The sequence below is a fragment of the Myotis myotis genome, unplaced genomic scaffold (assembly GCF_014108235.1).
Source record: "Myotis myotis isolate mMyoMyo1 unplaced genomic scaffold, mMyoMyo1.p scaffold_m19_p_2, whole genome shotgun sequence".
In the NCBI taxonomy this organism is placed as follows: Eukaryota; Metazoa; Chordata; class Mammalia; order Chiroptera; family Vespertilionidae; genus Myotis; species Myotis myotis.
In genome coordinates, this window is record NW_023416324.1 from 110,599,516 (window position 1) to 110,623,642 (window position 24,127).

The window sequence follows — 24,127 nt, forward strand, 5'->3', positions numbered from 1 at the left end:
GTTTTATTTGACAGAGAAAAACAAGCAGGTGGAGCCCAGTTAGTTTTTAGGGGGAAGATAGACTTGTTTGCTAGACCTTGACCCCTCTCTCAGGAACCCAGGTTTTGTTTTGTTTTTAATATTTCCTAAATACATTTCTCAGAAAAACAGTTTGAGATCTAAATTACCAAAATGGTTAGGATGGTCCCGTCTTCCTAGCTCGTTTTGGAAATCTTAGTTTATTAGCATAGTCATAGAGTGTCTGATGCATGGGGAACTGGGGAGAAGCTCCACCGTTAGTCAGTTGGCCTGCAGCCTGTCAGTGCTGTGTCCTTGCAGCTCACCCCTGGGGTTAGCAGGCCTACTGTTCTGTGGTAACACTGCTCCAAGTGATGCCTTCTCTCAGGCCTTGGCCACCTGTTTAGTAATGTTGAAACCAGATCAGAGAACTCATTTTCCCTCCCCTCTGCCAGAAAATGCTTTGGGTGGGGTTTTTTGTTTATTTTTTGTAGGTTTTTTTTTGTGTTTTTGCAGAGATCCATCTCTAGAAACATTTTTTCCTTACATTTTTTTTGTACAATTAAGGGCTAAAAATTCAGGCAGATAGTTACATTACTTTTTTGTTTCAAGTTCATGTAAAATTGCAATCCAGATCTTCTAAGCTGAAATAGACTATCCTGAACATTTAGGCCATTATACTCTCCAAAGAGCCTGTGGGCCTCTGGGAGCTCAGCATGAATTAAAATCCCTCTGCTGGGCTCAGAACAACCGTGGTGGTCTCCAGACCAAGCAGCCCCAGGGTTTGGCTGGCCTTCCCTTTCACAGCAGGGCAGTGGTAGGTGGAATGAGAAGCCATGAAGTGGCCTCTGTTGTTCCTCTCACTTAGGTGTTTTGTTTTTCTTGAGTTGTCAATGCTTAAAAATTGGGGAATTTCACATGAAACCCAGATTTCCAGCTTCTTATGAAAAAAAATCAGGTATTCAGTGGGATGTGGGAGAAAGATGTCAAAGATGACTGTTACGACTTGGGACCTAAACAGCTGAACAAAGGAGTTGCCATCTCCTGAGATGGGACAGACCAGAAGTAAATCAGGTTTGTGGATGGATTGCTAGAGATGTATTGAATGTATTAAGTTTGGATGTAGTAAATTGGAAGTACATATTGAACATCCTGGTGAAAATCTGCTTATATAAAAACCATGGGTGGTGTTCACCACTACCACAACTGCCAGGACCAAGCAGAAGAAAGTCAGTCCTGCAGGGGTTGTCTTGGCAACGGCTGCGCCCTCCCCCTAGCTGTTTCCCGGAGCTGTTTCCTGTAAGGGTGGGGTTTGGGGCAGGAACCCGCTCGAACCCGCTCTGGGAGCGTGGAGGCACAGCAAGGGGTGAACCTGAGTCGGGGCAGCTGAAAGGCTTAGAAAAGATAGACAAGAGAATGAAAGCCGGGTCTCGGTGGGACGCTGCTTCTCTGAGAGACAGCGACCATGCCCACAGCCATGCCTTTATTTTATAGCAGATGCTACTAGGCAAAGTAAGGGCGTGACCAAGACGTTTACAACATTCTCCTGGGTTTCAATCCTACTCAACTACATGCACCTGAACTCTATCAAGCCTACATCACTCAGGCACGTGGGGCCACATGTTCGGACCATAGGTTCAAGCTTACAACTACAGCTGTTGGCTATAATTGTGCTGGGAGGGCCCTGCCCTCCAAGCTGGGACTTGCACGTGGCAATGAGAGGACTGTGCCCTCTCATCAGTCCAAGGCTTGAACCTGTCCAAAACACTGTAGCGGCTCCCCACAATAAAGTTTTAATTCTGTTTCTTTGTTACTGACGTTGTGGCCCCACCCCATAACAAAGAAACAATTTCGGAGGAAGAGGCCCAGGAATCAGGATTTTAAAACGATTCCCAGGTGATTCTAATGTGCAGCCAAGGTTGAGAACCACTGCTATAGATAATATTAAAAATATATCTAAACATGCAATTCTTTGTCCAAAAAATGAGCATGTTCAAAAATTAAATGAAGAAAATTTGGATATACTCGATGGAGATTTTCACACATATTTGATGATTACATTGATTCCACAGATGAGGCTGAAAAGGTAATTTTTCCCATCGAATTTCCTAATAGTATTACTCCTCCAGGAATTCCGTGTCATAAATTAAAATTTAAAGTGGGTGCAATCATCATGCTATTGAGAAATCTCAATAGTAAATGGGGTCTTTGTAATGGTACCAGATTTATTATCAAAAGATTACGACCTAACACTATCGAAGCTGAAGTATTAACAGGATCTGCAGAGGGAGAGGCTGTTCTGATTCCAAGAATTAATTTGTCCTCATCTGACACTGGCCTCCCATTTAAATTGATTCGACGACGGTTTCCTGTGATGCCAGCATTTGTGATGACTATTAATAAATCACAAGGACAAACTCTAGACACTAGAGTAGGCATATTCCTATCTGAATCCATTTTTGCACATGGTCAGTTATATGTTGCTTTCTCTCGAGTTTGAAGAGCATGTGATGTTACAGTTAAAGTTCTGAGTACTTCATCACAAGGGAAATTAGTCAAGCACTCTGGAAGTGTTTTCACTCTTAATGTGGTATGCAGGGAGATACTAGAATAAGTTTAATCACTTTATCAGTCATTGTTTGCATCACTGTTGTTTTTATATCATGTTTTTGTTGTTTTCATATCATGTTTTTGTTGTTTTCATATCATGTTTTTGTCATTTTTATATCATGCCTCTGTTGTTATATCCTTTTGTTACTGTTTATTTATTAATAAATTTATATATTATTTTCATATACATTTTACTAATTTCCTTTCATCTCTTACACTTCTATTATCAAGAAAGGGCAAATAGCAATATTAAAATATCTCTGCTAATTAATTCCCTTTTTTAAAAAAATATATTTTATTGATTTTTTACAGAGAGGAAGGGATAGGGATAGAGAGTTAGAAACATCCATGAGAGAGAAACATCGATCAGCTGCCTCCTGCACACTCCCCACTGGGGATGTGCCTGCAACCAAGGTACATGCCCTTGACTGGAATCGAACCCGGGACCCTTGAGTTCACAGGCCGATGCTCTATCCACTGAGCCAAACCAGTTAGGGCAATTAATTCCCTTTTAATGTGCACGAATTTCGTGCACCAGGCTACTAGTGTAGAACAAGTAAGTAGATATAAGAGTTGGGAGATAGGAGAGGTCTAGTGAGATATAAACTATAGGAGTTGTCAGCATATAAGTGATATTTATATCCATGAGACAAGGTGATGTGACCAAGAGAGTGATTATGAGGAGAGTCCTGAAGACTGAGCCCTGAGGCAGGAGAATTCGGAGGAGTAGGGACAAAAGTCAGAACAGCACAGCAGAAGCCCAGCAAAGTGAGGTGTTGTCCAGGCCAAGCAAAGAATCCCTATGCAGAAGGAGAGGAGCTATGCATCTGTGTCAGGCTGTGGCAGGTCAGGCAGAGGACAGCTGAGGACTGGCACTGGATCTGAAATGTGGTGGTCACTGGTGTCGTGGCAAGAGCGGAAAGCCTGCTGAAGCGGGTCCCAGATAATAGGTAATGAGAGATCCTGAATGTAGACAACTCTGCTGGCATTTTCTTTAAAAAGGGAGCAGGGAAATGTGTTGGTAGCTGGATAGGGATATAGGATCCAGGGAGGGTGGTGGTGGTTTTGTAAAGATGAGAGAAGTTACAGCATGTTTGTATTTGGTGGCAGGGATCAAGGAGGGAGAGAGAAACACTAATCATGCAGAAAACTGAAGTGAGACTTGTTGGAGTGATGTCCTGAGTAGGTGAAAGGGGACATGTTCTCGGGCACAAGTGGAGAGATCTGCTTCAGATAAGAGCTGAGACAATACTGTGAAGGAAGGCAGAGTGTGTTGGTTCAATGGAAGAATGAACAGATGAGTGAATGGCAAGCAATCAGCCAGGAGAGACCAAAAATTACATACTATGCCCAAGAAAGTCTTCCTGGTGGCCTGCCCCCTGGGACTTTCCTGGCCTACTTTGTGAAGAGTGGCCAGCTGTTAGGTGGTATGGATAACTAGGTCCTAGGCTAGATTATTAGTCTGGGTTTGAGTACTGATGTTCTGATTTCCAGAACATGATTCGAAGATTTATTTAGCTTTAATGGCAAGGAAAAAATTGGGTGTATTCCTGATGGCCACAGTTGTTTGCTGGGAAGCATCTGTCTTTTAGTGATAGGACATGCGCTCTCTCATGGTCCCCAGTCCTACCCCACCAGGTTCACTCCTCTGCACGACCAGCCCAGCCCTTAGGCACTCGGGTTTATGACTTGATTTAGACTGAGTGAGTAAGAAGAGACATTTTTTTGAGGAGAGAGAAGAGGTGGCTAATTTGTTTGTGTGAATCAGTCTAAGAAGTTGCAAGAGTGGCCGTGCACCAGAGAACACACATTGCTAAAGTGGGTGCAGGTTGGCCGCCTGCCTCTGCGCTTCCCAGAGAAGGCTGCCCAAGCTGTACTTTCTCTCTCATGCCTAATTGAGCACTGCTGCACATATGGAGCTTCACATGGAATCGCTCCTGTGGGCACTGTGTGGAGTAGTTCCTTTTCCGTTCTGAATAGTTCTGTAGTCTCGTCCACACATTACCAGCTGCATTTCTCAACTGCTAACTAATCATGAAAATTCTATCTGGTCTTTTGGTAACATCAGGTCACTGGGATTATTTTAACGGCTAACATAAGCAGTATTGTTGCTGGCTTGGGTTCAGACTGTCTTGTGATCTGGAGGTCTCTTTTGAGATCCTAACTGTTAAAATTAGAACACTTATTTTAAGAGATGCATGCAAGCTGAGACAAATCCCCACTACTGGGTCAGAATGAATGCTTCTCAGCAATTTGGAGACAATTGTGATATGTTCCCAACTTGTTTATTGTTCCTGGCGGGTATTTTGGTGGCTAAACAGGCAGTGAGTCAGTGAATCTTCTGGTTATCCTTGCCCTAGGTCGAAGTTAGGTAAGACTATCTTCTGCCATCAACATTTCCCCTTCATATTCATCAGTTATTTTGGTTTTAGCCAGGCAACATAAGTTCCAGCAGGTACTTGATTGTTGCCTTTGGTGAGAGAGAATTCCAAAAAATTATCATGGCTTACCCTTCTATAAGGAACACTCCCAGATTTGTATTTAGGTTAAAATATTCTTTTAAGTAAGAAGTAATTTCCTCTTATACTTATGATCTGAGCTCTTATTTTGACATGGTAATTTTGGATTTTCATAAATGACTGAAAAGTAAATTGATTAAAATAATAGAAAATGATTTTTTAAAACATTCCTCAGGCAACATGATTGAGACATAAAAATGATTACATGGAATTTATATCTCCTTAATTGAAACCCTAGATTCAAAAACAGTATTTGAGATCTTTTGCTCATCATGTTTGCCAAGTGTTTTATTATGAAAGCTAAGAGAGCCGGCCCTTCAGGCTCCTTCACTGTGTAAATAAATACTGTTCTGTTTGTACAGTTAGTACCTAGTGAGTCTTAACTGTATTACCACAAACTTCACATAAGGTAGCCAGCGTCAGGCCTGCCAGTCCCCCTCATGTTCCCAGGGATCTGCTGAGCTGACTGCCTTGTGTAAAATCTCAGAGTCTGTCTCCACTCCCTTCCCACCTTCCTGACCCTTGTTTCCCATTTAGCAGCTGCCTCACTTCTCACCCTTCCCCACTCCTCTTACTCTCAAAAGACCCTGGTTGGGCTGGCCCAAACCTTCCATGTTTGGTGGTTCACCCAGGCCCTTTCCATAGAGTCCTTGCTCCAAAACCCGTTTTCCTCCTACCCCCCACTCATTTCTATAGATCTGTTAGATGTGTGGTGGTAATATCTCCATTCCTCAAAATAGAGATCCCGTCTCTTACTGTATGGAAATAGGGCTGACAGAGGCCGATCCAGAACACTGAAGCTGGTCCGTGAATACTACATGTCCCAGTACCTTCCTTTCTTCCTCTCATGCATCTCTGCTGTCACACTTCTGGGTCCTTGTGAGTGCTTTCTGGTCTTCGCGTTTTTACAAGAAATCTACTCATGTTGTGTATTAGTGATTCATTTTGTTGCTGAGTTTGGGCAGCTGTTGGGAGGGTACTCACGCTGTGCAGCCTCCCACATGTCCCCATCTTGCTAGCAGCCAAGGAATTCCTCACCTATGGGTGGAAAGGGCAGTTCCAACCACATTTAGGGCCCCTTAAGATCTTGGTTTCTATGTCAAACAGGCTTATTAAGAACTTTCTTAAAGTCGGGACTGCCCTGTCTATGAAAGGACTATCTAGTGCAAGCATGTCAAACTCGCGTGGAGGGTTGGGCCACATGCCTCATAGCGGTCCACTGGCCGTGAGTTTGACATACTTGATCTAGTGGATACAATTTTTCACATTGTTAGGGTAGAATGGGTAAAGAAGGTAATTTTGGAGAATCTTAAAAGCAGCAAGAGAAAAACAGTTAGTTACCTACAAGGGAATACCCATACGACTGTCAGCTGATTTCTCAACAGAAACTATGCAGGCCAGAAGGAAGTGGGAAGAAATATTCAAAGTGATGAATAGCAAGAACCTACAACCAAGATTACTCTACCCGCAAAGCTATCATTCAGAATTAAAGATCAGATAAAGAGCTTCACAGACCAAAAAAAGCTAAAGGAGTTCATCACCACCAAACCAGTATTATATGAAATGCTGAAGGGTATTCTCTAAGAAGAGGAAGAAAAAGGAAAAGATAAAAATTATGAACAACAAAGTGACAACAAATACATATCTATCAACAAATGAATCTAAAAATCAAGTGAATAAAAAATCTGAATAACAGAATAAATTGACGAATATAATAGAATCAGGGACATAGAAAGGAGTGGATTGACAATTCTCTGGGGGGGGGAAGGGAGTGTGGGGGTACAGGAAGAGATTGGACAAAAATCTTACACCTATGGATGAGGACAATGGGGGGGTAAGGGCATGGGGTGAGGTGGGAACTGGGTGAAGGGAATCTATGGGGGGGGGGGAAGGAACAACTGTAATAATCTGAACAATAAAGATTTATTTTTAAAAAAATAAGGTAATTTTGAAGAAGGAGGGTCCTCCCTCTGGCCCCAGAGGGCAACATTGATTTATCATTAAAGAGATGCTTGAAGATTCATGAAGGTAGAGCCCAGGTCTGAGCCACAGCAAAACCCAGGGTGTAGACCAGTGATGGCGAACCTATGACACGCGTGTCAGAGGTGACACGCAAACTTATTTTTTTGGTTGATTTTTCTTTGTTAAATGGCATTTAAATATATAAAATAAATATCAAAAATATAAGTCTTTGTTTTACTATGGTTGCAAATACCAAAAAATTTCTATATGTGACACGGCACCAGAGTTAAGTTAGGGTTTTTCAAAATGCTGACACACTGAGCTCAAAAGGTTCGCCATCACTGGTGTAGACTGTCCCCAAATGGCATTCTTGTTGATGTAGGGGAAGATGGGCCATATGAGGAGGCGTCTACCAGCATGCAGCTGGTTGTTCAGTGAGGTTGCAGAAGCACCTGGGCCCCTGGGGGTTCAGAAGGAGCCCGAGGCTGAGGTAGGCAGTCCTGCTCCCAGCAGAGACTGGGCAGCCTCACTGTGTAGGGTTTGCGGCATCACAGTGGCATTCTTGGGTCTTGGACCACATGCCTGTCCTCCCCATGAGCTCTGAAGGCCAGTTCACAGGGTGAAGGGCTTCAGAGGCCCTGAGATACAGTCACTTAAGGGGAAGCATCATCTATTTCTTGTTTGTTCTTCCCCTTCCTCTAAATTTTATGCAGACTGCATCTTCTGAGACCAGCCATTCTTCAGACAGTACTAACTTGATTTCTTTGTAGCTTTCTTTCCTATGGGTTACCTTCTGTTGCTCTGCCAATGACTATATTTGGGGTGTTTTCAGGATACATTAGGCATACTTTTCCAACTTTTAGGTTTACCATCTGTAGGCAAGGAGTTAATGCATGGAGTAACAAATGTTATATCCTCAGACACTGTCCTTGTAACTCTGGGAGTTCCTTGTAATAACAGCCTCGTTGTGGTTAAGGGCCTTGGCTTTGGAGCAATGGCCTGAGTGGGATCCCAGCTCTGCCACTCACCAGCCATGTGATCCTAAACAAGCTACTTATTCACACTCTGGTTTCCTCACAAAGCTGATTTGGAGATTAACTGAGACAAGTCATGCAAATGTTAGCAGTGCCTGCCATGTGTGAGTACTCAATCTACAGGGTGGGCAGAAGTAGGTTTACAGTCATGAGTACGCAAAGCAGTTTATTCTTATATTATTAATTATTGTATTATGTTCAATGCAAACAAACAACTGTAAACCTACTTTTGCACTTATGTTTTAATGAGCATTTCTACATCTCATGTAATGACTATATGACATTTATATTAGATTTAAGCAAATAATGGGAGTAGACTTCCTGGTCAGTTAAGACAGGAGGAGCAGACAGGTGGGACCTTGAGTCAAGAGTGAAAGTCTGAGAAGGCGAGGGAGCACCTCCGCTTCACTTGTGCACTGTCTGGTTTCAGTTAAGTGTTTGTATTGCTGGGATGGTTTCCCCATCAACATTGGGGCATTTGTTGAAGGCAGTTATCATAATCCTGCATATCTTTCCCTGGCCTTGTCTGGCTGCTTCTGAATAAAACCTCTTTTAGAAATGCCTGCCTGCTCTGGCTGTTTTGGAATCCCATGGTTCCAGTGTCGACACTGCTCTTGTCCTTTATTATTTTATTAGAGGCCCGGTGCATGAAATTCGTTCGGGGGGGGGGGGGGTAGTGTCCCTCACAATCCGGGACTGCTGGCTCCCAACTGCTCACCTGCCTGACTGCCTGACTGCCCCTAACCGCTTCTGCCTGCCAGCCTGATCACCCCCTAACCACTCTCCTGCCAGCCTGATCAATGCCTAACTGCTCCCCTGCCGGCCTGGTCGCCCCCAACTACCCTCCCCTGCTGGCCCAGGTGCCCCCAACTGCCTTCCCCTGCAAGCCTGGTCACCTCCAACTGCCCTTCCTTGCCAGCCATCTTGCGACCACATGGGGGCTGCCATCTTGTGTGAGGGCTTGGTGGTCAATTTGCATATTACCTCTTTATTATATAGGACTAGAGGCCCGGTGCACAAAAATTTGTGCACTCGGGGGGGAAGGGGCGGGGTCCCTCAGCCCGGCCTGTGCCTTCTCGCAGTCTGGGACCCCTCGGGAGATAACGACCTTCTGGCTTAGGCCTGCTCTTGGGTGGCAGAGGGCAGGCCCAATCCCTAGGTGCAGCCCCTGGTCGGGCTCAGAGCAGGGCCGACTGGGGGGTTGGGGCACCGCCCCCTGTCATGCACAGAGCAGGGCGGATCGGGAGGTTGCGATGCCACCCTCAGTCACGCTCAGGGTAGGGCCGATTGGGGGATTGGGGTGCCGCACCCTGTCACACACAGAGCAGGGCCGATCAGGGGGTTGGGGCACCGCAGCCTGTCACACACAGAGCCGCAAGGCGATCAGAGGGTTGGGGAGCTCCCCCCTGTCACGCTGATCCTGGTGCCAGGAGGCCTCGCGGCTGCGCTGATCCCAGTGCTGGGAGGCATATTACCCTTTTACTATATAGGATAGAGGCCTGGTGCATGGGTGGGGGCCGGCTGGTTTGCCCTGAAGGGTGTCCTGGATCAGGGTGGGGGTCCCCACTGGGGTGCCTGGCCAGTCTGGGTGAGGGCCTGAGGGCTGTTTTCAGCCTGAAAACAGCCCTCAGGCCCTCACCCAGACTGGCGGGTGACTGAAGCTCCCAACCACTCCTTTTTTTCTTTTTTTTTTTTATTCTGAGGCTTGGCTCCAGCTCTTAGGCCTCCGCTGCTGAAAGCAGGTATCTGGTTTGTTTGGGTTCTATAATCGAAACACTGTTTCAACTCCAGCTCTGAGATCCTGGCTGGCTGAAAGCAGGTTTCTGGGGCTTTGTTTAGCTTCTATATTTTTAACAATGTTTCAAACTGCAAGCTCAGAGGCCGGCAGCGGTAGGCGGGGAACGTTGGAGTCCTCCGTCACTGAAGCAAGCAAGCCTCATGTTCGCTTCAAGCTGCCTGGCTGCCGGCCGCCATCTTGGCTGGCAGTTAATTTGCATATCACCCTGATTAGCCAATTTGAAGGGTAGCGGATGTACGGCTAATTACCATGTTTCTCTTTTATTAGATAGGATTGGATGACTCATCTTCCTGTTTGGACAAAAGCTTCTTGGGACCACGCACTGAGCATAGTATAGTGCCTTACACATACCTAATTTGAACATTATTATTTCTGTCCTTTTAAGGATAGAATCGCGAGTACTTGTGTGAGTTTGAGTGAGTGTATGTGTGTATGTAAAATGCTCTGTGTGTATAAAATGAAGAGTTAGCTTGGGGATATCAGGTCGCCTTCATTTTCATAAGAAATGCACTGTGGGATAGTCACCCTAAGAGGGAAATTGACAACAGGCTCTATTTTTCTTAAGTAGTTTGGAATGAGAGCATGGTAGGATGGGAAGAGCTCAGGTGGATAGAACTGTGCCAGATGCCATCTCTACCACTTAATAGCTGTATGGCCCTAGGCAACTCACCACTGGGAGCCTCCATTAACACTGTAGGAAAATCTACCTTGCGGACTGTTATTTCCAATCATGTCCTTACACAATCTGGGCCTCGAATATAGTAAACTCTCAGATAATGACAGTTATATAACAGGTTTCTGACATTTAAAAAAATCTTTAGGCAGTAGGAAAGCTTACATGGATAGTTTGCGTTGTTTTGATCTGTGTATTATGATCAAATCCTTTGGTTGCCTGTAGGATAAATCCACTAAAATCTAACACGTGAGCCCAGCACTCAGGGATCCTGTCCCGTTTTGTCTTTTGCTATTAAAGCTTCCTTCTGTCGTAAAGTTGTACAAACTTCAAGTCACATCCACCATCTCAGCGCCTCTGCCCCAGTGCACCTAGCTTGCAGTGACCTCCTGCCTCTGAATTCCTATTGCCCCCCTTCCTTTGCCACCTGTTGTATTCACCTGCATTATTTAGTTTTATAGTCATAGATTTCCTCTAAGCCAAAATAGGACCACTCTTAATTCTTATTATGAAATATAGTGTATATACCAAAGAATATTTAAAAATGTAGTTTTCTAAAATATTCATCATTCAAGTTTATGGGACACAACCAGTACCTTAGAAGCTCCTTTGGCCCCTGTCCCATCACAGCTTCCCTCTGCCAGAGAACCAATATCATGAAATTTTTTTATTTTTTTTTTATATATTTTATTGATTTTTTACAGAGAGAAAGGGAGAGAGATAGAGAGCCAGAAACATCGATGAGAGAGAAACATCGATCAGCTGTCTCCTGCACATCTCCTACTGGGGATGTGCCCGCAACCCAGGTACATGCCCCTGACCGGAATCGAACCTGGGACCTTTCAGTCCACAGGCCGACGCTCTATCCACTGAGCCAAACCGGTTTCGGCATGAAATTTTTATTGATTACAGTCTTCTGCTCTTTTAATAGTACTTTTTGTTCTGCCCTTATATAAGTGTATTCATATGTATTCCTATTTGAATTTGTATGTTTCTTTTTTCAGCATATTTAAAAATTTCATTTTCACTGCTGAATTGTATTCAATGATATAAATATACCTGAAGTTGTCCTTAAAAAAAAAAAAAGGATATGAAGGCTCAGATCATATAACCTGGACTTTATTATACAGGACAGGCACAGAGAGCCATTTGTTTTAAAGTGAAGGGGTGATACTTGCTTTTGAAATTACATGAGGGAAAGTATCCATGGCTAATTTTTTTGCCAGAGAGAGAAATGGAAATGCAGGTATATGAGCCTCCCCCTCACTGTCCTCCCCTTTCAACCAACTGAGAATGTGGGTCTGTTTCTAGAAAAAAATGATAGAAGCCTAAAAAGTTAAAAGAGCAGTTATAAAGTGGGAATACTTAATGAACTGATATTTAATAAATATTTTTAATGAAAAAAAATAGAATGGGTAAATAAGCATAAAATCTCAGTGACATTCAGCATTAAGCCTGTATTTCTTGCTCATGTGTTATTGGGTAGGCCCGGACAGCTCTGGTCACCTAAGCTGAGTTTTGGGCAGGCCACAGGCTTGATCCATGTCTGCTCCAAGCGTCTCAGTTCGGAACCTGCAGGCTGCCCAGGCCACATTCTCTGCTGCAGAAGTGGCAGCTTAGAGAAGGTGAACAAAAACAGTTCACTGCTCCCCACATTCAGTTGCCCAAAGCAAATCCTCTGAGCATACCCAACATTAGTGAGGCAGGGACATGCACTCCTCACAGAGGCTGGGAAACGGAGTGAACATGCTCAACAGTCATCTCACCGAACTTATGGTCATCCAGTTGTTTCCAGTTCACACCTACTTCACAGTGCTGCTGCTCTGAACATTTTGATTATGTCTCCTGTCACACATCTGCAAGAGTTTCTTTAGGGTACATGCCCAGGAGCTGAGCATTTTCAATTTGAGTAGCTAATATCACATGGTTTTCTAAGCAGCTGTACCTTTGCTATGCACAGTGAATTGTGTTTGGGTTGTTGCACTGAACCACTGATACTTTAGAATTTTGTGTATATTTAACATACAGTTGAATAATTTAAAAAGCATGCCTAAGTATTTTCCAGGGAACTCAATTTCCTTTTCAGCCACTACTGTAGGATGGAAGCTGCACTATTAGTCTGCAGAACAAAGTGCTGCTTATCTTTTTGTTAGTGCTCAGAATCCACTAACCATTTCAACTTGTTTTCACTTGGCAGGTTTGGTGCAAATGCCAAAGTTGTGCATTTCCTGGGACGAATCAAACCGTGGAATTACACCTATGATCCTAAAACAAAAAGTGTCAAAAGTGAGTCCCATGATCCCACCATGACCCACCCTGAGTTCCTCAGCCTGTGGTGGGACATCTTCACCACCAGCGTTTCACCTCTGCTGCAGCAGTTTGGCCTCATCTCAGACACCCACCCACACCTCAATGTGGTAGGTTCTGTTTCTCCTTTAAGGTAATTTAATGCTGTGGTTTTTATTTTATTATTTATTTATTTTTAATGTATTTTTATTGATTTCAGAGTGTTAGGGAGAGGGGGAGAGAAATAGAAACATCAGTGATGAGAATCATTAATCGGCTGCCTCCTGCACACCCCCCACTGGGGAATGAGCCCACAACCTGGGCAATGTGCCCTAATCGGGAATCAACTGTGACCTTCTGGTTCATAGGTCAAAGCTCAACCACTGAACCACACTGGCTAGACAATGCTGTATTTTTAAAGTTTTGTATACCAGTAGACATGGAGTATTTGGTGGTATGTTAACAAAGAGATAAGATTGTGTGGATAGAAAACAATGTTCATCTTAGAAGAGAGAAATGTTACCAGCAAAGACTAACGCAGAAGTAGAGTTTCTGGCAAATTTCCTCAGATCAGAGAACATAAGAAAGGGTTTTAGAGGTTTTACTATATTTCCACATATTGTAACTATAAGCCTCTTGGCCCAACTGTCCTATGATTATTCCTAAAGCAGTGAATGCTACGTTTCATGTTTTCAAAACTGCATACATTTAAACATATTGATTTTATTTTTGCCATCTGTTCAGAAGAATGTATTTTCAGTGAAAATTACAGCATGAACATATAAGCAAATACTTTTCCAGGATTATTTTGATATACCATGTTTGTACTCTTACATGGTTATATAGGATCTTGTAAAAGAAATCTTGTAAGAGGAAATGACATATTAACATTTACAATAAAAAAGTGCTTAGCATCTTTTCTGACTTTAAAGTTCTTCCTCTAAGGTTTGTTCTTTTGGAGGAATTGGGAAACGATAAGAAATTAAATTTTGGGGAGGTAGTTGTGGGTAAAGTGGGGATAAATGGTGATGGATAGAGACTTGACTTGAGGTGGTGAACACACAGTACAAATGATGTGTTATAGAATTGTACACCTGAAACCTATTTAATTTTATTAACCAGTGTCACTCCAATAAATTCAATAAATTAAAAATAAATAAAACCTGTATGTTACATATTAAGCTATAAAGAATAGAACTATGGGTAAGTTATAATCAAGTCTAACTGATCAGTTAATTGCCTTTCTATAAGAGACTATAAGGTTATAAGAGATACTTCTTAGCACTTATTAGCACTTATAACAAAATATGAAAAGGAGAATGGGAAAAATAATGCACCGCTTACATTCTTACTCTAATTGCTTTGTATGGATCATGAAGTAACACTTGCACAGTACTTGGAACATTGCCTGGCACATAATAAGTGCTCAATAAAAGTTAGGTATTTTTATTTAACAGTTAAACTTGTCTATCAAGTAAGTATTATTATTGTTAATATCCTCTCTCTAGATATTAAAATTAACAGAAATGTAAAGAAGTTACATAACTGCTCTTATTTGTGTAACAGACTAGTCAGTAGGAGAACTGGGACTCAAATCCAGGTCTGAGAGACTGTTATCCTTATGAAAAATACGGTGAGCGGAGGACTCTGGAAGAGCCTCCCTAAATCATTCCTGTTGCAAATGGAAGGCAAAGGCAGAACTAATCCAAGGGAAGGACTTATATTGCCTCAGCTCTAATACAATCCCATGGAATCCACCCAAGTACCTTGGAGTTCCAGTGTATTTAAATGCATTCATATGCATTCACACATGCATGTAGATATAGCAACAAAAACAAGTAATCAGAAATTTTATTCTGCCAGTTTCTGTTAAAAGCAATACCTAAATGTATTCCTCCGCCTTCCTTTTTCTCTTCCAAGATTTCCAGTACCTTCTCAACTCAGAGCTTTGTGAAGGATAGCTTTGATATTCCTTTAGGGTACAATTGCAGTTAATTGTGTGTCTATATGTAATAAGAATCTAATATAGAGTAGGTTTGCTCCATTTCCTGCACATTCATTTTGTTCCTTCTGCAACCCAAGGACTAAGAATTATGAACCAAGAAAAGTAAAGCTGGAAATTGAAACAGTAGTTCAAAACTAAGTTAATTACATGTGCAGAAGCTACAAGATTAGATGCTACATGGTAATAAGCTTGAATAGGCAGATGAGTTTGGTGCATGGTCTCAAACCATTTATCTCTCGCTTTTATGATGTGACAACTTGTGTATGTGGTGCGGCTCTCTGGTTAGGTTCTTTCTGAAGCTTAGCCTCTAACGTATCATTTTGTTTAAGTTCTCAACCTTTCTGAGCTCACAGATCGAGACTTATGTATCATGAGACTGTTCCCTTGTCCATCATCTTACACTTTCTAATGAACTGTTTGCAGCTTTCAGACTTGGTCTATACACTACACTGGCTTTCTCTTGTGGCTTCTCTAGAAAGGTATGCAGAACTTAAACATTAACCTTAATTACTTTGTTCTCTTAATGTTTTCACTGAGTCAAGAAGTCTTCATTTTGTTAGGGAAAAAATCATATGACCCTTGTATTTCTGTGTCCTTTTTTGTTTGTTTCATGTAATACTTTCCAGTTTTTGCTACTTTGCATGATAATTCATCCTGGCTTTTCTCACCTTCTTCAGTTTATTGCATTCTCTAAAACTGTCTGATTTTCAGCTCTCAATGAGTCTCTGATTATGCTCTCCTTTCTAGGAAGATGTCTCCGGAGCTGTGTCACATTTGTCCCTTGGGGAGACCCCGGCTACGGCACAGCCTTTTGTATCCTCAGAAGAACGGAAGGAGAGGTGGGAACAGGGCCAGGCTGATTACATGGGAGCAGATTCCTTTGACAACATCAAGAGGAAACTTGACACTTACCTCCAATAGAAACACTGCCACTTTCCCATGGACACATCCACTTCACAGGCACTTTTTTCTCATACTTATTATCTAGAGCTGAGTCTGTTACAGTTGCTAGAGGCTTTCACTAAAATTCATCAGATAAAGGGTTTTTGTAGGACAAGTGATAACTGAGCAGAAGTTATGAAGTAGCAATTGTTATATGGACAATGGCCTGTTTTTTAAACTGGGGCTTATTCAGCTGATGTTTCAGAAATTCTGTTATGCTGATTGCCAACATATGTGGTAAGGGAAACTCAAACTATTAAGATGGCTATATCAGCTCTTAAAATTGGCTGAGCCAGGGGCCAGATCAGTCTCCCTTCAGAGTGGGACATGGTATCTGTCTCTGGCTTGCTGTTGCACCTTCGTAGATATGCATTTCAGAATTGTTCAGAGCTGCCCGAGTGATTACAGTTCTGCTTTCAGGTTAGGACAGCCTGTAACACTGCTGAGTGATGCATAAGCCTATCAACAAATGGCATCAACCCATTTTCTTCCCTCACTTTAGTGTCTGAAGATGCCCCAGTTTTCCATGTACAGTGAGGCAGCATGCTAAATGCTTCTATTCAGTTCTGTATATCTGAAAACAGCAGTGACACCTTATATGAAAAATAAAGACTTATTGACATATCTTATTGTCTAGTTTAATTAAGGATTCCTACCCCTTGCAAAAAAATATATTGGGGAATTTTTCATTATTTGTAGGATGTCAGTGTTTTTAAAACCAGTGTAAAACTTGGTACTAGAATATATATATAAACCAGTGTAAAACTTGGTGCTAGAATATATATACAGTTGGTTTCCAGATAGCAAAATATAATTAAATCTAGAGTTCTCCAGTGATGGGATGGATCTGTTGATGAAAGTGAGATCAAGCTCATCTAATCTGTGACCCACATTGCATCTTCATAGGAAATGAGTATTCAGATTTAGAGTGTTGTGACCTTAAAATCATCATGGGTTCATTGTCTGTCTCTGAACATACCCAATAATCTTCTAGGACTGTTAGAATCTATACTGGACCCCAGTGTCTTCTGGTGTTTTTATCCACAGCTTAAAATGATAGAAATTTTAAGAATATATTAAGTGTACAAATGATTCTAGGTTGAAAAGATGGCAAGCTAGGGAAGGATAGGATGCAAAATGACCTTTTAAAACTAAAATGAGTATTCAGAAATCATTCTATTGAAGAAAACAGGGGAACACCATTCACAAGAAGAAACTTGAGGTTTAATTGGGCAGAAACTTTCAATGGTTTTTATGACCTAAACTTCAAGGTCACCCTTCTTTATTTCCACAGTATCCCACTGGTTACACAGGTTAGCCCTATTAAATATGGGTATAGATCAGAGGTTCTCAACCTGTGGGTCGCGACCCCTTTGGCGGTCGAACGACCCTTTCACAGGGGTCGCCTAAGACCATCCTGCATATCATATATTTGCATTATGATTCATAACAGTAGCAACATTACAGTTATGAAGTAGCAACGAAAATAATTTTATGGTTGGGTCACAACATGAGGGAATTGTATTTAAAGGGCCAGAAGATTGAGAACCACTGGTGTAGATGAATACACAGGGGTCTGGAATTCTGTAGGCAAGAATGACTGGAGACCACTTTGGAGGCTGTCTACCACAAGAGCTCAAGAAGAACATGTGGAGTTACCCAAAATTGTAAAATATTAAATTATTCCTGAAGGAAAAATAAGCAACAATTATTTTGACTGGTGGAGAATTGAGTTGCTAAATACATAAAGCACTGTCAGGTGCTGTGCTCCAAAGTCTCTCAAGATACTCCAAGTCGAAGGATCTCTGCATCAGGGGGTATGAGCTAATCTCTTCCAATGAGAATCCAAAGCATAGAGAAACATGGCTAAACGGAAATTAATTTCTTTACAGTGTAACTTGCAAGTCATACAAATGAGCCTTTATTTCTGGACAGTATGTATAATTTCAAAGCTCTGTGTTGCGTTCACAATCCCAATGATCAAAGATAATTGTCTGCTTTCAACAAAATAGTTGGGCATATTTCAGAAATAACATCTGCCAAGTATTTATCTAGTACCTACCATATCACACATGTGACAGGCATTAGAAATATAGGACTGACAAGATATAGTTCCTTATAGTCTAGTAGGGAACAGACCAAAACAGAAACAAATATAATTACAAATTATGCTAAAGTACACTGACAATATTGACAGGCAAGATCCAACCTTAGGGTGGTCAAGAAAGATTCTATAAGATACTGATTAAGCCAGAAAGAGAGGTGCTGAGGTAACCAGAGAGAAGGGAAGAATATCCCCTTAAAAGGGAAACGTGTGAGGAAAGACCTGGAGCAGGCAAGAAATTGATGGAAGGAAAGGATACCAAGACAGGATGGAGAGGTAGGAAGTGGCTTCATAGGCCAAGGTGTGGGCTTTGGATTTTATTCTAAATTCAATAGCAATTGATTGAAGTTTCATTCATGTAATTTATATCTAATTTTTTTGTATTAAAGAAAAATTAGAGATGCACACAAAAGTAAGCAGAAGAGTTTAAAGAACGCCTATCACCCAGCTTCAATAATTGTTTAATCTATATCCCCACCAACTCTTTCAACCCCCCCCCCCCCCACACACACACACACACACACACACCAGACTATTTGGAGGCAAATCCCATATAAGAAATTTCATATGAAATATTGCCATATATATAAGATGTAAGAATTTTCTTTTTTAATATATTTTTATTGATTTCAGATAGGAAGGGAGAGGGAGAGAGAGAAACATCAATGATGAGAGCGAATCATTGACCGGCTGCCTCCTGCACACCCCCCACCGTGGATCGAGACCACAACCAGGCACGTGCCCTTGACCGGAATCGAACCTGGGACACTTCAGTCCACAGGCCTGCGCTTTATCCACTGAGTCAAACCAGCCATGGCAAGATATAAGAACTTTTGAAGATAACACCAAAAAAACCAAAAAACAATTATTTCCAAATGTCTCCATTATTGTTTTATTTCCACTTTGTTCTTACCAGGATCCAAGTAAGGCCCATACAGTATAATTGGTTGATACCTCTCTGGTAGAATCTTTTATTTCTGTACCCTCCCTTTTTGTTCATTTTTGTCTCCTTGCAATTTTAGAAACCAGATTATTTGTCCTGTAGTCCCCCACATTCTGCATTTTGCTGATTGCAGTTTGACATGTTTCCCTGTATTCTATTGACAGTACTTTAGAGTGGTGTTAGCTATTTCCAAATCACTGGTTACCTTCATATATTAACTGCTATTAGTGATCATTACCTAGATATATTATTGCATTAGGGATTTCAAAATGGTGATACTCTTATTAGCTGAAGTATTTCTGTGTACTTCCATTCATCGATAATATGGTATCCTGAGTTTAGATTTATATATATACTAGTGGCCCGGTGCACAAGATATGTGCACAGGGCGGGGGATTCCCCTCAGCCCAGCCTGCACCCTCTCCAATTGGGGACCCCTTGGGGGATGTCTGCCCACAGGGATCAGGCCTAAACGGGTGGTCAGACATCCCTCTCGTAATCTGGGTCCATTGGCTCCTAACCACTTACCTGCCTGCCTGCCTGCCTGCCTGATCGCCCCTAACTGCCCTTCTCTCCTGGCCTGATCTCGCCCCCAACTGTCCTCCCCTGCCGGCCAGGTTGCCCCCAACTGCCCTCCCCTGACGGCCTGATCTCGCTCCCAACTGCCTCTGCCTTGGCCCCCACTACCATGGCTTAGTCCGGAAGGAAGTCGGATGTCCGGAAGATGGCCAGTTGACCTGGTCTAATTAGCATATTACCCTTTTAGTATAGATAGATTATATAGGATAGGATTGCTTAAATGGGGGGAAAAGCTTTTTTCAGCAGGAGGAGATGCTCTTGGCAGACAAAAATACATAATCCCTATCTCTGGACTGATAGCCAGCCATATGCATTATACTGCCAAACTGGTCATTAAAAAAATGAACTGCTTTCTTACACCTTACACCAAACAGCTGTTGCCCTTAAAACCCCTCCTCAGACTCCACCTTAGGTTCTGCCTTCGCAGTTCACCCAGATTAGGTTTTGATTGGTCAGTTTCTATGTTAGCGTCAAAAGCTCCACCTCCTAAGCAGCCATTGGCTCCTCACACTTCACCCAGATTTGGTTCTGATTGGTAAGTTTCTATGCCAATCAGTGTCTCTGGGCTTATCAATGGGCCTGATCAGAGAGGTGGGTCTGAACAGCAGCCCCAGTGGAGGCCCAAAAGAGAGGCATGGCTGCTGGCCAGGCCCAGAGCGAAAGAGAGAGGCAAGTGCTGATCAACAGCTGTCACAGAGGCTATGGGTCAGACCCTGCTTTTCTTTCCAGGCCTCTCTTCGGACCTGATTCGCAGCCCCCTCGGCAGTCAGTGCTGGGTCAGGGCACCCTCAGTGGCACCCTCAGTGGTCCATTGAGCCTTTGGTCGTTTTGGATGTTACAGACCCTGGGTTTTTATATATTAGGATGTGTACACTAATAAAAGACAAAGATGCTAATTGACCATACCTTTGCTACACCCTAAGCCATGCCCACCAGCCAATCAGAGTGACTATATGCAAATTAACCCAACCAAGATGGCGGCTGGTAGCCACGGAGCTGGAGCAAGCAGGAGGCTTGGTTGCCTGGGCGATGGAGGAAGCCAAGCTTCCCACCTGCCCGAGCCAGCTATGGCCTCCGCTCATGGCAACAGTTTCAATTATAGAAGACAAATAAATCCCAGATAGCTGCTTCCAGCCAGCCTCCACTGGGAGCTTGGGTGGCTGGGGGTTGTGGCCAGCCTGCAAACAGCCATCAGCCCCTCACCCAGGCTGGCCACACCCTCATGGGGTGAGGGTTCCCACTGGGGGCTTAGCCAGCCTGAAAACGGCCCTCAGCCCCTCACCCAGGCTGGCCAGGCACCCCAGCGGGGACCCCCACCCTGAAGGGGCAGTGGCCAGCCTGCAAACAGCCATCAGCCACTCACCCAGGCTGGCTACACCCTCATGGGGTGAAGGTCCCTGCTGGGGGGGTTGGCCAGTCTGCAAACAGCCATCAGCCCCTCACTCAGGCTGGCCAGGTACCCCAGCGGGGGCCCCCACCCTGAAGGGGCTGTGGCCAGCCTGCAAACAGCCATCAGCTACTCACCCAGACTGGCCAGGCAATCCAGCAGAATCCCCCCACCCTGGAGGGGGTGTGGCCAGCCTGAAAACGGCCCTCAGCCCCTCACCCAGGCTGGCCAGGCACCCCAGTGGGGACCCCCACACTGAAGGGGCTGTGGCCAGCCTGCAAACAGCCATCAGCCCCTCACCCAGGCTGGCCAGCACTCCTATATAATAAAAGGGTAATATGCAAATTGACCCTAATAGCAGAATGACTGGGAATGACTGGTCACTATGACACACACCGACCACCAGGAGGCAGATGCTCAATGCAGGAGCTGTCCCCTGGTGGTTAGTGTGCTCCCACAGGGGAAGCTCTGCTCAGCCACAAGCCAGGCTGACAGCTGCCAGTACAGCGGTGGTGGTGGGAGCCTCTCCCGCCTCCTCAGCAGCGCTAAGGATGTCTGACTGCAGCTTAGGCCTGCTCCCCACTGGCAAGTGGACATCCCCCGAGGACTCCTGGGCTGCCAGAGGGATGTCTGAGTGCCAGCTTAGGCCCAATTCCCCAAGGAGCAGGCCTAAGCCAGCAGGTGGTCATGCCCCGAGGGGTCAGAGACTGCGAGAGGGCACAGGCTGGGATGAGGGACCTCCCCGAGTGCACAAATTTTTGTGCATCGGGCCTATAGTATATACATATGGCAGGATAAATACTTGATTGTTTCCCTTCATTCCCAAGTATGCAATATAGGGAGTTGGTTTCCTAGCATGCTCCATAGGTGACCATGGGGTTTTGTTATAGTACCAGTATGGATTAATAAATTTTAATATAGTTTTGTTTCAATCCATTGCAGTTATTCTTAAAGATGGTCTTACTATCTTACCTATGAAACTTACATTTTAAAAACACTGCATTTGCAGCTGGTAGAAACTAGTTTGAATGAAGCTATAGAGTTGATGGGAAGGCCAGTTTATTGTGGTGGTCCTGGCAAGAGACAATGGTAATCCAGCACAGCTATCACCAGGGTGAGGGCAGTGATGTTGCTGATGGACTGGATGTGAAGAGTAAGGAAAAAGGAGTAACTTTTCCTGGGCAACTGAGTACCTGGCTGCTCCTGAGAATATCAGATGAAATTATAAGTACAGTTTCTTGGGCCTCATCATTACAGATTCTGATTCAATAGGTCTTGGGGTGAAGCTGCAGTATCTCCACTTCAAGTAACAAGCACTCCAAATGACTCTGACCAAATGACATTTGAGAGAACCACTTGATATGTTAAGGAAACATTTACACTAAATAAATGTAATTGTGTCCTGTTTACCTTTTTAGTGTCCCTGAGACTTGGGGCATTAAGCTAAATAAGTAAGACTTGCCTTGAATAGAATAGTCTGGTTTGTTTTTTTCTCTGCTGCTTATTATAAATACAAAAATGGATCACAATCTACTTTTATATTTGGGTACATTATTTGATAACTGATTTCTCTGAATTTCAAATAGGAAAATTCAATCTCCTTTGAGTAAAAACAACCAGTAAGAAAGGAAAAAGAGAAAAAGGCAGTATTAATTAGTTATTTACACCTCAATGCTATCAATCCTATGATGTATATACACTGTTCTCATTTTGCAGATGATCAGAGACTAAGAAAGATCTGTAAGACGTTCCAAATTCCAAAGCTAGTAAAGCTCTGGATTAAACAAACATATGGTCAAAACAGACAGTGAGATCAGAGATCTCTGTATAAAACCAGAAATGCAAATGCCAGAAATCTGGGGAGTAATACAATGTAATAATGGAAAAGCTTTCCTTTTACTAGCTATTTAGGGACAGTAACCTTGAAATGGGACTTGGAAAATACCTTTTACAAAGCCTTTTACTAGGCTTTCTTAAATAGGCTGCCTGAAATCTATCTATACTAATAAAAGGGTAATATGCTAATTAGACTGGGAGACCTTCTGGACGTCCTTTCAGACAAAGCCATGGTGGCGGGGCTGAGGCAGAGGCAGGTTAGGGGTGATCAGGCTGGCAGGGGGCACAGTTGGGGCAAGCAGGCCGGCAGTTGGGGATGAGCAGGCTGGCGGGTGGGGTGGAGGGAAGTTGGCGGTGAGTAGGCCGGCAGGGGGGGCAGTTGGGGGTGAGCAGGCTGGCAGGGGGGGCAGTTGGGGGTGAGCAGAATGGCAGGGTGGGCAGTTGGGAGCGAGCAGGCTGGCAGGGGGGGCCAGTTGAGGGTGATTAGGCTGGCAGGGGGGGCAGTTTGGGACAAGCAGGCCAGTAGGGGGGGCAGGTGGGGGCGAGATCAGGCTGGCAGGGGGGGCAGTTGGGGGCTATATCAGGTCAGCAGTGGGGGTAGTTGGGGGCGATTAGGCAGACATGGGGGCAGTTGGGGGTGAGCAGGCCAGCGGGGGGGAGGGAGCAGTTGGCAAGAAGGCCGGCAGGGGGGAAAGTTGGGGGCGATTAGGCCAGCAGGGGGTGGCAGTTGGGGCAATCAGGCTGGCAGGGGGAGCAGTTGGGGCAATCAGGATGGCAGGCAGAGTGTTTAGGGGCGATCAGGCAGGCAGGCAGGTGAGCCGTTAGGAGCCAGTGGTCCTGGATTGGGAGAGGGATGTTTGACTGCCGGTTTAGGCCCGATCCCACATTGGGCCTAAACAGGCAGTTGGACATCCCCGAGGGGTCCCAGATTGCAGTGGGTGCAGTCCGGGCTGAGGGACACCCCCCCTTGCATGAATTTCGTGCACCAGGCCACTTTTATATATATATAAAAGGCTAATATGCTAAGTGTCCAACTGTCTGACTGGTCACTATGATGCGCACTGACCACCAGGGGGCAGATGCTCAATGCAGGAGCCGCCGTGACGCACACTGGCACCATGGACCTGGTGCCCACAAAGTAACTCGGCTTCCCCCAAGTGGGACACAGGCCTGCCACCACCCCGGAGCGATAGCCCACCAAATTGCAGCCAACGCTGCCAAGACCCCATGGCGCAAAATGTGGCCCACAGCCCGGCCCAGCCCGGAACTGGTCACTGTGGGTGCCAGGTAATAACATCATGTAGCAACACCCGGCTTCCTCTCCCTAGCGACAACTAGTCTCCTTACAGTTTCTTCAGCCCAGAAACGCGACTTGCTTTATATCCAGGTGCAAACATTTCACACTTTAACCAAATATCTGTGAACTGTTTTCCCGTGCCTCATCTCATTTGA

At 44.1% G+C, this 24,127-nt stretch overlaps 1 protein-coding gene across 2 annotated transcripts in view; it reads left to right on the top strand.

Moving 5' to 3' along the window:
- Nucleotides 1–16,451, top strand: part of GYG1 (glycogenin 1) — a 40,175-nt gene extending 23,724 nt beyond the window's left edge. Inside the window, exons 6-7 of one of the 2 annotated variants that reach the window (XM_036349064.1) lie at nt 12,791–13,033; nt 15,632–16,451. In XM_036349064.1, coding sequence (XP_036204957.1) covers nt 12,791–13,033; nt 15,632–15,872 — 484 coding nt within the window. In that variant the 3' untranslated portion in view covers nt 15,873–16,451. The remainder of the gene's footprint in view (nt 1–12,790; nt 13,034–15,631) is intronic. The other variant, XM_036349065.1, reaches the window with a different exon arrangement.
- Nucleotides 16,452–24,127: the final 7,676 nt, after the last annotated feature.